Genomic DNA, 18488 nt, shown 5'->3' on the forward strand with positions numbered 1-18488 from the left:
TAATCGTTGTCTTGTGGTTTACTCATCAAATATTCATCCCCATATCTGGAGTATATGAGAAAGTCTAGGGGAGACCACTCCCGATTTTATTTTTTTCCGGATACATTTCATTCTAATGACACAAACGGGGGAAAAAAACCTACCGAGAAGCAGCGAGCAATCCGGTTTCTCCAGTTTCTCGATTCTTCATTTACCTGCTGGGGGCGGGGCTGTCCCGCGAAACTGGTCGATTTGGCCCCGCCCCATTGTAAGTGAGAACTCGTCCTTTTAAACGGCTTTACAGTTTTGATGGGTGTTGTCAGTATGGTCAAACAATAACAATAAGTGACTGCTTCTTTGTTTTCTAATTTTTTGGTTTCGCTTTGTTTATAACTTTTTTTCTGGAAGTGTGAACTGGTTTCGTGTGCGCCATCGTGATTTTCACCACAAAGGCAGGTGTGCAGCTCGGTTTTCGAAGCGACGAAGAGTGCAACAGGTGAGCTGGGAGCCAGCCAAGTAAAAAAAAGTTTACTTGCTGCCGAAAGAACTACGATTTTTATTTTCATTAGACTTACTTAATTGTATGTAGTATTTATTTTCTGTTCTCGAAGATGTGTCATATACACTCCAAAGCGAGTTTTAATTTACTTGTGCCTTTCTTTCGTACTTTTTTTAAAGTAAATAAGGTTCATCATTCTAAGTACATTTCTATGCGGAACAACTAGCGGGAGGCTGGGCTCAGATAAGTAACGAGCTTTAAGAAATGGCAGATTTGGTTAACTAAGTTTTCATACTTCGTATTTTGGTTGCCTTGCAAACGAAGTAAAGGCATTGTGAAAGAAAAGAAAAGGAAAGACATAGAACCACACCGAATAGATGGAAAATCATGCCAGCGATTTGTGAAGGAGGTATGGCAGAAATGTTTACAGAGACAGTGTGTTTTTCATATTCAGCTTTGTTTTCCTTAGCCAATAATAAACACACACTGCATTTATTGCTCAGTCACCAAATTAATACTGCGGTTTGATTTATTGTACGAAACAGTTTTAGGTGTCCCAGTCATACAGTCCTGCACATGTTTTATATGTACAAGGAAAACTAACATATCTGGAGAAAAACGTACTGAGAGAACAAGCAAACGGCTAGCAACGGCATTTTAAGCCTTCTTACCTTGGAACCGTGAAGCAGCATCAGTTACCAATGTGCCGTCGAGAGCAAATATATACGAAATGCATTTTTTAATAAAAAAAAAAAATCGGGCTCAATAATGGATGACATTTAAAAAAAAAAATGTAAAATTAATAAATTACAAGATAAGACGTTCATTTTTGGAGGATGGTAGGAGGGGGTATTCTAATCGGTGTAAAATTATAAGTAGAATGTATGGGGAAAATATTCAATGCAGGATGTTTTCTGCTTTTTAAAAACTTACTACTTTCAGCAGAGGAACCTGATGAGATGGAACAAGGAGTAACAAATTCCAGACCGTATGTCAAACTATAACAAATATGGATTAGAGCCTCCAGTTAAGCCATTATGTGTCTTTAGAATGTGACTAGACTTTTCAGGGTCTTCATGTAATATGGGAATAAAAGCAAATCAAAAGAAAAACTGAAAGGATAAAACCTTTCATCGCTATTTATTTTAGTCTTGCACTGAGGCAGATCCTATACAGACAGCATCAAAGTTTTATCCCTGGATAGGGTACATCAAAAATATATGTTAATTTAAATTAAGTAATATTTTGAGTGCCACAAAATTACTGATAGATTTATAAATATGTTTTACATTTATTTGCCCTCCACTTTATTTGGATTGGCTGTTTTTTGCCTTTACAGAAAGTGATAAAATTACTTAAGAAGCAGTTTATCACATCAAGTAGTACAGTACAGTAGATAATGCTGCCACCTTACATATAATGCATCCTGAATTTTGAGTCCTGCACCTAGATGTCATCTAGGTGAAGTTTACACATCCACCCGTGCATTAGATGTTGTGGGGGTGAAATCTTCTGGTACTCTGGCTATTGTTTTATATCCCACAGGTACCTGTAAGTGTGTGTGTGAATTTTCCTTACTATGGGCTGGTGCTATGTCCTGCCTTGTGCCCATTGCTGCTGGGATAGGCTGTGGTCTTGTGTGGTTAGGATTTGGTTTCAGCAAAAATGAGTGAGTTGAGGCTGCTTTCAATAATCCATCCATCCATTTTCTAACCTGCTGAATCCGAATACAGGGTCGCGGGGGTCTGCTGGAGCCAATCCCAGCCAACACAGGGCACAAGGCAGGAACCAATCCTGGGCAGGGTGCCACCCCACCACAGGACACACACAAACACACCAAGCACACACTAGGGCCAATTTAGAATCGCCAATCCACCTAACCTGCATGTCTTTGGATTGTGGGAGGAAACCGAGCACCCGGAGGAAACCCACGCAGACACGGGGAGAACATGCAAACTCCACGCAGGGAGGACCCGGGAAGCGAACCCGGGTCCCCTAACTGCGAGGCAGCAGCGCTACCACTGCGCCACCATGCCGCCCGCTTTCAATAATGTGTTTATAATTTGAAAGAGTTGCTCAAAGTTGCCATTATTATTGTGAGCTGAAACTCAAATATACTAAGAAACTAAGGCTTACTGTATTAATGTACTTCACCTTTAACCTCTTGGAAATGGTAGTTATTGTGATTTTGTTTTGTTTGTATATTATTCATTTTATTCTCAACTATTCACTGGTGGAAGGGATTTTGTCAGGAATAGCATTAACTATGTTGCTGTTAACAAAACAGTATCTCTGAAGTCTAATACCAGAAGTTATATTAGGGATTCAGGCAGTCCAGTTCTCAAAGTGGTGGATGATTTAAATGTACTATTGTTATTTTGAAATATTACGGCTTTGTTTTTTACCAGTATACTGGAAATGGTTCAACTGTTTAAATAAATTTATATTCCTGAAAATAATGATAAAATTTGAAAGAAGTGTAGTTAATATTAAGTACTTTAGGTGTTTTTTAGAATTAGATTTGATAAACGTTATTGATTGCAATGAGAAATTTTATGAGGTCATCGGGGCCACAAGTTTCCCTCTGTGTTATCAAAAATCTGCATTTTTGTAACTGAAATTAAATAAGGTACCAAATGAGCATATTTCACTGTATACTGAAATTTTACCAGACTTGATAAGAATATTAAAGTACATGGATTCACTGTATACCCCTAAAAATTACTGGTCAGGTAAAAAGGTTCAAAATTGTTGTTCACTTTATTCATCTAATTTTAAGTTAATTTAACTAAACATAATAATTTTTGTTAATATGACATAGCTTTGTCTAGTTATGTTGACATAATTGTCTTGCATGTCACAGTAACACAATTAAATTACTTTGAAACAAAACCATTAAATTCTGTTCTTTTAACAGAAGCTTAATCAGCTTTGGTGATTGTTGTCTTGCCTCACATACAAAAATTTGTTTAATGCTAAAGGCATGGTATGTCCATTTTCAATATACACAGTTGAATTAGCTTAAACAAGTTTTATGTATGTGAATGATACAACTTTTGTTGCCCACACTGCTAAACACGTTTAGTAAACTCATTTTTTTCCCCCGAATACTTTGAGGTGGTTGTGGAAGCTGATTTATGATAGTGGGATTTTTTTTTTTTGATATACTGGCAAATTTGTTGCCCATCTTGCAAGAGAAAAGCATCTTTACCTTTTCTTTGCCTGCTATACAACATTACTATTTAGTAAAATGAAACCTGTTTATTTTTAATTTAATCACTTTAAATATAAACTGTAAAAAAAAAAAAAAAAGAAAATACTGTACTTTAAAAGTAATAAAATATTAGAAACCCAAAATAGATTTAGCTAAATAAATAACTTGATGTGCATTTTTTTGAAAAATGGTTGTAAAAAATTGTTAATATTATGCCTTATTTACATGAGTCAGATTTAAGAGAACATGAACAAATATCTTCCATTTTACATAAAAATGGTATTTTATTTCAGCATATGTTAAGCATAATTAAATCATTTCTGGATTAAAACAATTTTATTACATACAACCAATGTAAATATTTTTGATCTTATTTTGACATGCCATTTTTTTCAGTGCTTGTAGAACCATAGCTAGACCAAAAAAAAAAAACATTTCATGGTATGAAGGGTTCTTTTCATATGATTTTTTTTTCCTTTGAACTTTTAAAAGGTTTATAAGTTGTTGACAAACCAGAATTCATTAATGTATTGTAGAGCGACTAGTAGGGTACTGATTGATCAAGAAAACCTGAACTTGGCACATTTGTATTGTGCTGAAAGTGTCATTTTTAAATAAATCATGATCCTATTGGCATTTTACAATACTCATGGTTATTTATCTCCTCCTTGAACCGTCACCTTATCGTGGTGGAGGGGTTTGCGTGTCCCAATGATCCTAGGAGCTATGTTGTCCGGGGCTTTATGCCCCTGGTAGGGCCACCCAAGGCAAACTGGTCCTAGGTGAGGGATGAGACAAAGAGCGGTTCAATAAACCTCCAATGAAAAATAAAAACTGTGGACGACGCTTTCCCTTGCCCGACGCTGGTCACCGGGCCCCCTCTGGAGCCAGGCCTGGAGGTGGGGCTCGATGGCGGCGCCTGGTGGCCGGGCCTACACCCATGGGGCTCGGCCGGGCACAGCCCGAAGAGGTAATGTGGGTCCTCCTCCCCATGGGCTCGCCACCCATGGGAGGGGCCAAGGAGGTTGGGTGCAGTGTGAGTTGGGTGGTGGCCGAAGGCGGGGACCTTGGCGGTCTGATCCTCGGCTACAGAAACTGGCTCTTGGGATGTGGAATGTCACCTCTCTGAAGGGGAAGGAGCCTGAGCTTGTGCGCCTCGACGCACAGCTTGGACTCTGGAACCAATCTCCTTGAGAGGGGCTGGACTCTCTACCACTCTGGAGTTGCCCCCGGTGAGAGGCGCCGAGCAGGTGTGGGCATACTTATTGCCCCCCGACTCGGAGCCTGTGCATTGGGGTTTACCCCGGTGGACGAGAGGGTGGCCTCCCTCCGCCGGGTGGGGAAGGGTCCTGACTGTTGTTTGTGCGTATGCGCAACAGCAGTTTGGAGTATCCACCCTTTTTGGAGTCTCTGGAGGGTTGCTAGAGGGCATACCTTCTGGGATTCCCTCGTTTTGCTGGGAGACTTCAATGCTCACGTGGGCAATGACAGTGAGACCTGGAAGGGCGTGATTGGGAGGAATGGCCCCCCCGATCTGAACCCGAGCGGTGTTTTGTTATTGGACTTCTGTGCTCGTCACGGATTGTCCATAACGAACACCATGTTCAAGCATAAGGGTGTTCATATGTGCACTTGGCACCAGGACACCCTAGGCCTCAGGTCGATGATCGACTTTGTGGTCGTGTCGTCGGACTTGCGGCCGTATGTCTTGGACACTCGGGTGAAGAGAGGGGCGGAGCTGTCAACTGATCACCACCTGGTGGTGAGTTGGCTTCGATGGTGGGGGAAGATGCCGGTCAGACCTGGTAGGCCCAAACGTGTTGTGAGGGTCTGCTGGGAACGGCTGGCAGAGTCCCCTGTCAGAAGTAGCTTCAACTCCCACCTCCGCAGAACTTCAACCACGCCCCGAGGGAGGTGGGGACATTGAGTCCAATGGGCCATGTTCCGTGCCTCTATTGTTGAGGCGGCTGACCGGAGCTGTGGCCGCAAGGTGGTCGGTGCCTGTCGTGGCGGCAATCCCCAACCCGTTGGTGGACACCGCGTGAGGGATGCCGTCAAGCTGAAGAAGGAGTCCTATAGGACTTTTTGTCCTGTGGGTCTCTGGAGGCAGCTGATAGGTACCGCAGGCCAAGCGGAACGCGCTTCGGTTGTTGCTGAGGCAAAACTCGGGCATGGGAGGAGTTTGGAGAGGCCATGGAGAACGACTTTCGGACGGCTTCGAGGAGATTCTGGTCCACCGTCCGCCGTCTCAGGAGGGGGAAGCAGTGCAGTGTCAACACCGTATATAGTGGGGATGGTGCGCTGCTGACCTCACTTCGACGTTGTGGGTCGGTGGGAGGAGTACTTCAAGACCTCCTCAATCCCACTAACATGCCTTCCACGAGGAAGCAGAGCCTGGGGACTCTGAGGTGGGCTCTCCCATCTCTGGGACTGAAGTCACCGAGGTGGTCAAAAAACTCCTTGGTGGCAGGGCCCCGGGGTGGATGAGATACGCCCGAGTTCCTTAAGGCTCTGGATGTTGTAGGACTGTCTTGGTTGACACGCCTCTGCAACATCGCATGGACATCGGGACAGTGCCTCTGGATTGGCAGACCGGGGTGGTGGTGCCCCTCTTTAAAAAGGGGGACCGGAGGGTGTGTTCCAACTATAGAGGGATCACACTCCTCAGCCTCCCTGGAAAAGTCTATTCGGGGTTCTGGAGAGGAGGGTCCGTCGGATAGTCAACCTCGGATTCAGGAGGAACAGTGTGGTTTTCCCTGGTCGCGAACAGTGGACCAGCTCTTCACCCTTAGCAGAGTCCTGGAGGGTGCATGGGAGTTTGCCCGAACGGTCTACATGTGTTTTGTGGACTTGGAAAAGGCATTCGACCGTGTCCCTCGGGAATCCTGTGGGGTGCTCGGGAGTATGGGGTACCGGACCCCTGATAAGAGCTGTTCGGTCTCTGTACAACCGTGTCAGAGCTTGGTCCGCATTGCCGGCAGTAAGTCGAGCCCGCTTCCAGTGAGAGTTGGACTCCGCCAGGGCTGCCCTTTGTCACCATTCTGTTCATAACTTTTATGGACAGAATTTCTAGGCGCAGCCAGGGTGTTGAAGGGGTCCGGTTTGGTGGACTCAGGATTGGGTCACTGCTTTTTGCAGATGATGTTGTCCTGTTTGCTTCATCAGGCCGTGATCTTCAGCTCTCTCTGGATCGGTTCGCAGCTGAGTGTGAAGCGGCTGGGATGAGAATCAGCACCTCCAAATCCGAGCATGGTCCTCGGCCGGAAAAGGGTGGAGTGCCCTCTCAGGGTTGGGGAAGAGATCCTGCCCCAAGTGGAGGAGTTCAAGTATCTCGGGTCTTGTTTACGAGTGAGGGAAGAAAGGAGCGTGAGATCGACAGGCAGATCGGTGCGGCATCCGCAGTGATGCGGGCTCTGCATCGGTCTGTCGTGGTGAAAAGGAGCTGAGCCGTAAGGCAAAGCTCTCAATTTACCAGTCGATCTACGCTCCTACCCTCACCTATGGTCATGAGCTATGGGTAGTGACCGAAAGAACGAGATTGCGAATACAAGGCTGAAATGAGTTTCCTCCGCAGGGTGTCTGGGCTTTCCCTTAAAGATAGGGTGAGAAGCTCAGTCATCCGGGAGGGGCTCAGAGTAGAGCCGCTGCTCCTCCGCATCGAGAGGAGTCAGATGAGGTGGCTCGGGCATCTGATCAGGATGCCTCCTGGGCGCCTCCCTGGTGAGGTGTTCGGGCACGTCCGACCGGGAGGAGGCCCCGGGGAAGACCCAGGACACGCTGGAGGGACTATGTCTCCCGGCTGGCCTGGGAACGCCTTGGGATTCTCCCGGAAGAGCTGGAAGAAGTGGCCGGGAGAGGGAAGTCTGGGCCTCTCTGCTTAAGCTGCTGCCCCCGCAACCCGACCTCGGATAAGCGGAAGAGGATGGATGGATGGATGGTTATTTATAGAGCCTGTCATCAGAATAAAGATTCTATCTAGAACCTTCATGTGGATAGACCAAAAATAGTACCACTGTGGCATCAATCTAAATCTTTTTGTTTATCAAAATAAGTTGATCACTTTAATATGGATTACAGAAAATGGTGAGAAGCTGGATGAAATAGACTATATCTTGCTCTGTGGAAACCAACCAATGCTTTAAAATCCTTACACTTTTGCAATCGAATAGATAGAAAATTAAGCATAAAGACAAAATAAAGTAATGAAAGCACCTTTAAAGATGCAGCATTTACTACCAATGAGAGGCGATACTTTGTGCATGCAATTAACTGATGGGATTTGTTGAGCCCTGAAAAATGTATTTTGAGTAGCATAAAAATGTGCCTCTTTGTTAATGTTCATAACACTTTTTAATTCATAATCCCTAGAAACAATTTTAGTATTTTTATTTCCAGGTCTAAGACAGGTTTTTTTTTTTTTTCTTCCGTTTTATTTATTACAGCTTACTTTTTTAAATTTAGCTTTCTTTTTAAGTTTGGGCTGTGTAGTCGTTAGATAAAGCAGATTCCTTTTCCTTTCAATGTACTATCTTCTTCAAGATTTTTTTCTTGGCTGTCCTATAGGTTCTTTACAAGGTTGGTCAGATTAACTGAGGTGATCCATTTCCTTCAGTTTGCTTTGATTATGCTGCTGTTTTCTGCGACACTGCAGTAGATGAAATGGATTTTCTTCCTTTCCCTTATTATGCTAGGAGTGTTGTCAGTGTGATCTTTTGTTGTTCTCCTTCTCCAGAGTCTTGTGTTGACAATACTATGTCAGATTTGATGTATAGCTACAATCTTTCTGATAACATTATCAGATCCACTTAATGCATGTTTTTTATACCATTCAGTCTTGTTATGCAGTTGTTCCAATCTTTCAGCATTCTTCTTGATTACTGTTTTTTTCACTTTTTTTGGAAATGTGGCATTTATTTATTTTCACATCTGGTGCCACCCTGAAGAAAAAAATGTATTCATTCGTTTATTTACTGAACCCAATAAATTTTAATTAATGGGTATAATGCAGAAATGTCTAATTTGTCTGTCATGTCTATTTTGGCATTCTTTTGTTAATTAGGCTGTTTAAAAATATGTATATTGGGCATCCGGTTTTTCAGGATATTCTTTATAACCCTGTCCTCCCAGTTATTCCATAATAAGGAGGCAGGCAGGCAGCCATGGTCCATAGTGGCTACAGTTTTTCTCTTCTCAAGGTCTTAGGCTGGGTTTATACTTCATGTGACGCATGCTGCAGTGGACGCTCATGCAATGCAAGTGTTTTACTGTTTATAATTACGTGTGTACTTTACGCATATCTGGGAGAATCCACCAGGTGGCAGTATGAGATATTATCATGGTGAGAACAGGCTCAGCTTCACTGTGTTTTGAATTGCCTGGAACACTCATTAAATTCCGATTACACCTTGTCGCAATATCTCTGAAAAGGATGTTTAATGATTAAATCCTTCAATCTTTGGATGTCCAAATTCCAGTTAGCATTGGGCACGAGGCAGAAACAATCCCTAGACAGGGCATCAACTCATCGCAAGGTGAATACAAGCACTCGCATACACTAGCGTCATTTTAGTGTCACCAAATCTGCATATCTTTTGGAAGGAACCTGGAGTACAGTGTGGAAACCCAGCAGGAAACCTGTAAAATCCAAGCTGGGAATACCAGCGATATGATTCCCTGCGAGACAGCAGTGCTACCACTCTGCCACTGTGTCACCCCCATGTGTGTAATTATTAACAGTATTCATTATTTAAATGAAATTAACGATTTCTCTGTAAAATGTAACATACATACTTTATTGCATTTCATCATGAAAGTGATATCAAGTATAAATCTTAGGATTCTAAATGTGCAGAGAGTTGGAATATCATACATTTAATGAGTTCTATGTGTCGATCTATTGCTGTCAGGTCAGGAGGAAGCCCCAGGAAAAAAAAAATGACGGCACAGAAGACGGTATGTGAGACTTTTAAAATGTATCCTGTCATTATGATCGGGAATTTGCGACACTTGAATATAAAGGCACCACGAATGCATCTGTATGTCGGCATTTTGCTTCACCACATCGAACCATTCATCAGACATCGAAGCGCGCACACCGATCTCGTAGGATCCGCACAGAGGCTTTCTGTCACATGTAGATAGTAAACAGAGTCTCTGACATCACATTCCAACTTTTATCACACTGCGCCCTTCCCAACTGTTTGCTGGTACTGCAACTTGTGCACGTGTCGTGTTAATTTCTGAGGACCTGCTTAGAGGACATGTCAAATGAACGCTGGGAATGTGTGGCAGCCATGATGCGGGTGCGTATGCATGCTAAGCATGAAGTATAAACGAGCCCGTAGGTTAGTCTCTGCAGTTTTCTGAAATTCTGTAATTCGAAGGCTTGCCTTTGCTCTCAGCGTACAATTTCTAGTATGAACAATAATGAGGGGTTTCATTCTTAATTATTTCCAAGGAAAAGTCAAGCGAAATGACACCTTTTCTTGTCTAACTAAAAAGATTGCAATATGCAAACTTTTGAGGCAGCTTATGCCCCTTCTTCAAGCAAGATGTAATTTTAATTATATCCAGAAAGACTTAGACTTATTTTTGGCACTTTTTAGTGTCCTTAATTGTTTCATTTTAGTTAATTTCCTTGGCATGATTCTGTGTCCTTGACTTTTTTATTTGTGAGTTAACAGAAAACAGTAAGAAATTAGGTAAAAATGAGATCTGCCAATAGATGACTTGGTGCCATTTGTGAGTGTGCTTGTTATGAGGAATATGTGTTTTTTTAATTCAGAAAAAATTTGCTGATTCATTCTAGTCCACAAAGTTAAAAGTAAAACACAAAATCTCTTGATCTTTCTGACACGGTAGAATTATATATGAAACATGCTTTTCCACATTTTGTTATGTTACAGCCTTATTCCAAAATGGATTAAAATCATTTTTCTCCTCAGAATTCTACACACAATACCTCATAATGACAACGTGAAAAAAGTTTACTTGAGGTTTTTGCAAATTTATTTAAAAAAAAACTGAGAAATTACAAGTACTTAAGTATTCACAGCCTTTGCTCAATACTTTATCGATGCACCTTTGGTAGCAATTACAGCCTCAAGTCTTTTTGAATATGATGCCACAAGCTTGGCACACCTATCCTTGGCCATTTTCGCCCATTCCTCTTTGCAGCACCTCTCAAGGTCTATCAGGTTGGATGGGAAGCGTTGGTGCACAGCCATTTTAAGATCTCTCCAGAGATGTTCAATCAGATTAAAGTCTGGGCTCTGGCTGGGCCACTCAAGGACATTCACAGAGTTGTCCTGAAGCCACTCTTTTGATATCTTGGCTGTGTGCTTAGGGGCGTTGTCCTGCTGAAAGATGAACTGTCGCCCCAGTCTGAGGTCAAGAGTGCTCTGGAGCAGGTTTTCATCCAGGATGTCTCTGTACATTGCTGCAGTCATCTTTCCCTTTATCCTGACTAGTCTCCCAGTTCATGCCACTGAAAAACATCCCCACAGCATAATGCTGCCACCACCATGCTTCACTGTAGGAATGGTATTGGCCTGGTGATGAGCAGTGCCTGGTATTAACACCAAAGAGTTCAATCTTTGTCTCATCAGATGAGAGAATTTTGTTTCTCATGGTCAGAGAGTCCTTCAGGTGCCTTTTGGCAAACTCCAGGCGGGCTGCCATGTGCCTTTTACTAAGGAGAGGCTTCCGTCTGGCCACTCTACCATACAGGCCTGATTGGTGGATTGCTGCAGAGATGGTTGTCCTTCTGGAAGGTTCTCCTCTCTCCACAGAGGACCTCTAGAGCTCTGACAGAGTGACCATCAGGTTCTTGGTCACCTCCCTGACTAAGGCCCTTCTCCCCTGATCGCTCAGTTTAGATGGCCGGCCAGTTCTAGGAAGAGTTCTGGTGGTTTCGAAGTTCTTCCACTTACGGATAATGGAGGCCATTGTGCTCATTGGGACCTTCAAAGCAGCAGAAACTTTTCTGTAACCTTCCCCAGATTTGTGCCTCGAGACTATCCTGTCTTGGAGGTCTACAGACAATTCCTTTGACTTCATGCTTGGTTTGTGCTCTGACATGAACTGTCAACTGTGGGACCTTATATAGACAGGTGTGTGCCTTTCCAAATCATGTCCAATCAACTGAATTTACCACAGGTGGACTCCAATTAAGCTGCAGAAACATCTCAAGGATGATCAGGGGAAACAGGATGCACCTGAGCTCAATTTTGAACTTCATGGCAAAGGCTGTGAATACTTATGTACATGTGATTTCTCAGTTTTTTTATGTTTAATAAATTTGCAAAAACCTCAAGTGAACCTTTTTCACGTTGTCATTATGGGGTGTTGTGTGTAGAATTCTGAGGAAAAAAATGAATTTAATCTATTTTGGAATAAGGCTGTAACATAACAAAATGTAGAAAAAGTGATGCACTGTGAATACTTTCCGGATGCACTGTATTAACAGCAAGAACTGAATCAATTATGTTAAAAATCTAAAGCCACAGTGGCCTTCTGTCTATAACCTAATTGATCTTTAAGTGTTTCACAGAAAAACACATACACTGTGTCCACAGTATATTTGAATTTTGCCTTTGGTAAATATTTAGTTAAAATTATTTTCACTGCTCAATTTATTTCTAGACTTTTCAAGATTTAGCCCAGTAAATGTTTGAGTTATTTATTTTTTTGCAAATGTTTTGCTTATTTCTATCTTATGCTATTCTCAGTGTCTCGATAGAAAGCTTATTTGTTCACCTTTCTTTCAAAGATTAAGATATTCTATTACACTTCTACAAAGATATCCCTTTGAATTTTAAAGCAAGATAGGATAATCAAAGGAAGATCTCAATATCATTTCAGATATGAAATGTATTGTGACATTTTTATTTATTCCTTATTTCTTGTGTAAATAATGCTGACCTTAAATTGTTATTAAGAAACTAAGTAGTCAAATAATTATTTAATTTTTTCTTTCAATCTGCAAATTAAAGATTAATTGTAATATGCTCATTACTGAAACAAATGTTTTATTTCTTGCCTCTTGGGAATGTAGGCAGCAGAATGTATTTTTCACCCTTGTAACATAGTGAAATAAAAAATTTTGGCAATCCTGTTGATCATGTGGTATGTAAGTGTCACATGGGTTGGACAGGCATCTCGACCAGAGGAGGGGATGGCTCCTTATCCAGACGGAAGACTCCTAGCAGGCAGACAAGCATCCTGGCCGGGAGAGAGAAAGGCGACAGACCCAGAAGAGATGGCCAGAGTGAAAGGATGAACAAACGGCTCATCAGAAGAAGTCCTCACTGGGGACTCTTTATTCCCTCAGGACACTAGATGGCAACAATGTTGTATACGAGACGTGCTCCCTGCTATGTTGGACTTCCGTATGACCCAGAGGTGCAGACCTGGCACTGGAAGTATTCCTGGGTCCGTAATATAAGGGGCAGTGCTCCAATGTCCAGGCGAGTTGGAGCTGTGAGGAAGGAAGGCAACACTTGACTGGAGGTGGGCAGTGCAGTGGTGAGAGGGAAAGTATTGTGGAAATGAGAGAACCTTTATTTGAGCCATGGACTGTGTTTGTGTTGGGGTTTAGGGCTTGCTGGTGCCCTGATTTCCATCACAATTGACGCAGTCAACAGGATTTTTCTGGCCATCTGGATGGCAGAAAACCTGTTTTCTGATTTTATTTTTATTTATTTTTTTTTTTTGCGATGGACACCCCCTACACATTTTTCCCCCCTTTTTTTCTTTCCATGGTGCTTTAGTTGTCAGAATGGGGAAGAAATCCAGGAAGAAGAATAGAAACCCTTCCCAAGGCGCCAGACATTGGATGATCTCGTTTGTCTATGGACCTTCCTTGTGGGATGAGGACAGGGTGGGAATAAGACCAGCGGATGCCTGGTCAGATCAGAGATGGGATTGTCGGCGTTTGGGAAACACTAAGGACAACCTCTGCAGCATTTACACCGGAAGGTTGGGTTTGGAGGTATGTGCTGCTGATGCATTAAGCTTGTAGAGGAATTAGTTTAAGTTTCTGACCCCTGCCTTGTCAGCACTGAAAATATGGCAGTTCACTTGGGTTGCACCCCCACCTGGGCAAGATGATAATGACGAACGGTTCTGCCAATCTAGCTACACAAATATTGGGGCCCTATTCGAGGACAGTCAAGTGGATCTTCTTGGGGCAGGCTGGAAAGAGCAAGATGGCAATTGGGGTAATGAGTCGCCTGGATTTAATGAACACCCAGCCAAACCTGGAGAAGAAAAGACTGGTGAGTCTCTTTCTCTGATTTCTTCTAGGCGTGATCAGATGGCACAGGAGGAATGTTCCGATTCCAGAAACAAATTCATATCACCAAGACAGATCAGTCCTGTCCGCGAGAGCCCAGAACCATTCTCCTCACCGACCCCACTGGTGAAGCCTCAGTCGGAAGTTGCTGTCATGTCCGACTCGGTGGTTGTTAATGGAAATGTACGAAGCCTTCACTGACAACCCACAGAAAAGCCCGAAGAGCCGATCGAAGGGGAAGAGCTTATGACTTTGATGGAGCTGTTGCAGTTGCTACTTTTAATTCTAGACAACATAGACTGCTGTGAAAGAGGTGAAAGTGCTGACCAGACTCCCATTTGAAGTGCTGAGCCATTAACTTTGGCATCGGTGTGTTAAAACGACATGTAAAGTTGATTTGGCTATATAAGTAAGTGAGTGATGCTTTTATAGTACAGCATAGAGGAGTACAGTGTGAAATATTCCCAGAGAAGAATGATGGGAGTTCAGTAACTAATTGCTCCAACAAATATACCTTGTGTAGTTTGAAATGCTAGCCTACCTGCACCACGAGTCTTGAAAGTGGTTACTCGGACAAAAGTAAAAAGGAATGCAATCTGAAAGGACCCCGGACTACATGAGCAGTTGTCAAGTAGGGCATGCTCCTACAAAACGCAAAAATGAAAAAGGAAAATGTGAATATAGTTTGGTCAAAGCCACAATAGAGGGTTCCAGACTGTCCGAAGGCCATATAAGAGAATGGGTGGCCAGTCAACTTCACATGACATGCTTGACGAGCTGGAGGCAGCCAATCAGAAGGGCTAGCTTGTACCATGTGTTTTTTGTCTTCCCACCCAAGTTGCATATGTCGTACCCAATTGTAGGGACGCATGGGGGCATAATAAAATGGAAAGAAGGAGTTCAACCAGTTTCTTGCCTGTTTTGTTGACTGTAAAGGATGGTATTTTTTATGTTTTGGGAAGGGACACGATGGAGACCGTGCCCCATGTGTTACTCCAGTGTTTCAGAGCCGCTTCCAGGGTGAGATAGGACACATTTTCTTTTAGTTCCTCTCGCAGAGGTTGTGCCTTGGATATGGACTCTGGACACTGCAAAGCACTTTTCCCCTCATGGGACTGTAGGACTCCGCCCCTAGTGGGGGATATGTATGTGCTACATAGGTTGGACAGAGTCAATTTTATGTGACTTTGTATAATTAACTGTTTCAGTGTAGTGGCAAATTACATTGTGTATGTAACCAGAGACTTCAATTGTATGTAGAATACCAGGTTAGATGGGGAATGCCTAAGGCATCCCATAGGATCAGGTTCACAGCAGACTGCAGCAATGGAAGTAGCTGCTGTGCAAGCTCTCGTTTTGCACAGGTGTGTTCATTATTAATAACCTTGTTTCTTCTATTTTGTGGCACAGGATTTGGTGTGCTCACTATTTCCAATTCGCAATATTAAAAGAGCTGCATAGAGCTCTGCTTGATTTTACCCCCTTTTAAGATGGAATGCACTGGGTGAAGAGAGGCATGTTGCACCTTCCATACTGATTCTTTACAGATGTTCAAGGTTTTAGTTAAAAGCAGACTAAAAGAATTTTGCATATTATTGTATGAACATTGATGCATAATTACTTATAAATGCATGTAAGGTTTAGGGGAAGTGTGTTGCTAATGTGTTAATGGAGAATAGTTATGGATTGAAGAATATTGTTACTGTTCTTTAATAAAGGTTTGCAGCATGTGCTGCTACACCCACCACACCACCTAGTTTGGGATCCGTGTGCAGCAAATGACACCTCAGCACCAAACTGGAATAGGTTTTTTTTTAAACGGTGGGTTGTTTAATAAAGACATTTTTAAAAATCTCTTTCTCACACTCACTTTGGTTTAAATTATTTGCACATCTCTCCGGTAGCTTTGGATATAAGACTTCTCCTAACATTATTCAGAGTAACACTAGGTGAAATACATCTGTGTTTTGGTGGTAGTGTAGATATTTAGGTTACAGAATAAAAATAAAAAAAAATTTAAAAGAAATAAAATTAGCAGCAAGCAACAGCCTGTAATGTGCCATGTTTATTCATGCAGTGGTAAATAATTACAGCTTGTGTAAGAGCCATTGTATATTAGTGCATAGTTTATGGGAGGTTCTTGTAACCCCCACAAGTTGAACTCAATTGGTATATTCTAACTATTTCTTGTCTCTCTGACTATAGATTAGTCTCAGTTAGTGACCAGACTTGCTAAGTGTAATATAGCATGAACATTAACATGCTCTGTTGATTGTGCAGAAAAGCTACATTTTGAGAAGAGACATTTTTTCCAGTTGTATTCCCTTTTATTTTACATGTGTAACAACTTTTTTTCTTTATTCTTGTGTAGACTGTTTGCTTTGAATTTTCACAAAATCTTTTAAAACAAACTTTTGGATTGAGCAAATTCTAACTTACTCACACTTGCACCGTTCTTCTGATTGTCCATCAAAAGCAAAAGAAAAGCAGAACTACAAATAAATCTTAACATAGTCAAGGGACTGGCACAGAAACAGCATTGAATTGCAAGTATTAAAAGCCTTGTTTAGTCAAGTCAAATGCAATAAGAACTTTGGAAATATCTCCAGTAGTTAAAGAACTTTATTCTTGTAAAGGACATCACCAGCTTTCCAGTTAATAATTTATCCTTTTTATGTGCTGGTTATATTTATGAAGGGGCAAAGGTTGCTTTTAATGTTTGGTCCTGTTACTGGAGCTCTGGCAGCAGAAGTAAACATTAAGATTTTCTGTCAAAGGGAACTGTTTAATTGTTTATATTTCATTTCTAGGAGGAAGTACAATCCAAAAGAATAACTGGGGGAAAAAATGTCTAATTCTAGGAATGTGAAAAATTGTCAAAATCCAGAAAGGCATTCTGAGAACCATGAATCCCTGCAAACCAAGCAGAGCTACAGAGACGCCCAAAACCATTATAATGAAAATCCTTCATCATTCAGGCAGTCGTTTGCTGCTAGTGAGAGGTATGAGGCTATCTTGAACCCTTTACCCTTGACCTTCATTTCCCTTTGTTTTCCAGTAGTTAACTGTGTCTACTCTAAAGCATATTGTTCATCATTTGCTTTTGCTATTATAGTTTAAATTATATATTGAATTTATTGATCACTAAATTATATGCCCAACACAACATTTTAAAAGAATAAACACTAATATAATGTAATATAATGAGTGTATGCAGCAGGGAGAGTTACTTGTATGATAGATTAGAATGAATACTGGAAAATGCCTTGTTGAACGCTTGTTCTGCCTATGTTGCCACCACAATGCCGAAATGGCAACAAAATAACCAAAAGAGTAATAAAAACAGCAATCCTGATTCAAATGATAATTTTAGTCCATAATCAGTCTCTATTAGGACACTATAATAAAGATGACAGAGAGAAATGCAGAAATTAACAAAGGTACTGTGGCTATTACCTTGTTTAGATGTTACTCGAGTTTGTAGAAGTTTGGAGGGTGCAAGGTTATAGAAGCCTGAATTTCGTAAACCCCAGTGCATAGCAATTCAGCAACTGTGGTGCTCCTGGCAATGGGTGGTAATATTTTTTTTGTAACTTTGAGAGTATTGTTTTGGTACATAATAGTCGGTGTTTAACTAGGAGTTTCATCCTTCATCTCCTAGGTTGGAGATCGTTAACAGTTGAGTTAAACTTTCAGCAATTCTCTGGCAGAGCCCAAGAAATACTTTCCCACAGACTGATGCACAACAAAAACTAAATCAAAAATCAAAACTACATAATGAAAACAAAAAGTAAGGGAATGTAACAGATAATAGTAACAATAATAATTATAAATATGTATCGTATGAAATATATTTCATAAGCAAGTTGTAAAAGTGAAACTCTTATTCATTGTGTCACACTGGTCTGTGAATTCAATATTAATCAAATTTCATAACTACCTAGTGTTGGATAACTTATTGCATAATTAAAGCACAGTGTATGCTCCATATCATTGTTTCCCAAACTTAGTCCTGGGGACTAACTGTGTCTGCAGATTTTTGTTCCAACCAGATTGACAATCCGTTATACTTCTATTTTTACATTTAGAAATATTTCTGTTTTTGCTATAGCTTTATGTGCTTAACTCTCTTTTGTTTCTTTCATATTATTTTCTGTTTAGTTTGCTCCCTTTACTATATCCTAATAAAGACAATTAAAAATAAGCTGAGCAGGAATCTGGGCAAAGAACACTGAATGATTAAAGCCGGCAACTATTTCAGCATCAGGACCACAAATTAGTAAATAATCAAATAACCAGAACATCTGGAAAAGCAGAATAAAAATCGTGAATATAATGTTAAAAAGTAAATCCCCATATAAATGATTAGTACATTTTAATAAAAAAAAAAATGCCAAATGTAGGTTTGTGATGTTTACTTTGACCCCAAAATTCAGAAATTGAGAAATAACATCTCACTTAATTAGGCTATTAGTCCAATTAAAAACACAACAGTTATAGCC

At 41.3% G+C, this 18488-nt stretch overlaps 1 protein-coding gene across 1 annotated transcript in view; it reads left to right on the forward strand.

Annotated features, from left to right (window-relative positions):
* The first annotated feature begins 241 nt into the window (after positions 1 to 241).
* The window catches only part of LOC120529422 (MARVEL domain-containing protein 3-like), a 72558-nt gene continuing 54311 nt past the window's right edge, over positions 242 to 18488 (forward strand). The window contains exons 1-2 of the mRNA XM_039753203.1: positions 242 to 475; positions 16797 to 16988. Of these exons, the coding sequence (XP_039609137.1) occupies positions 16834 to 16988 (155 nt within the window). The 5' untranslated portion in view covers positions 242 to 475; positions 16797 to 16833. The remainder of the gene's footprint in view (positions 476 to 16796; positions 16989 to 18488) is intronic.

The sequence above is a fragment of the Polypterus senegalus genome, chromosome 5 (assembly GCF_016835505.1).
Source record: "Polypterus senegalus isolate Bchr_013 chromosome 5, ASM1683550v1, whole genome shotgun sequence".
Lineage (NCBI taxonomy): Eukaryota > Metazoa > Chordata > Cladistia > Polypteriformes > Polypteridae > Polypterus > Polypterus senegalus.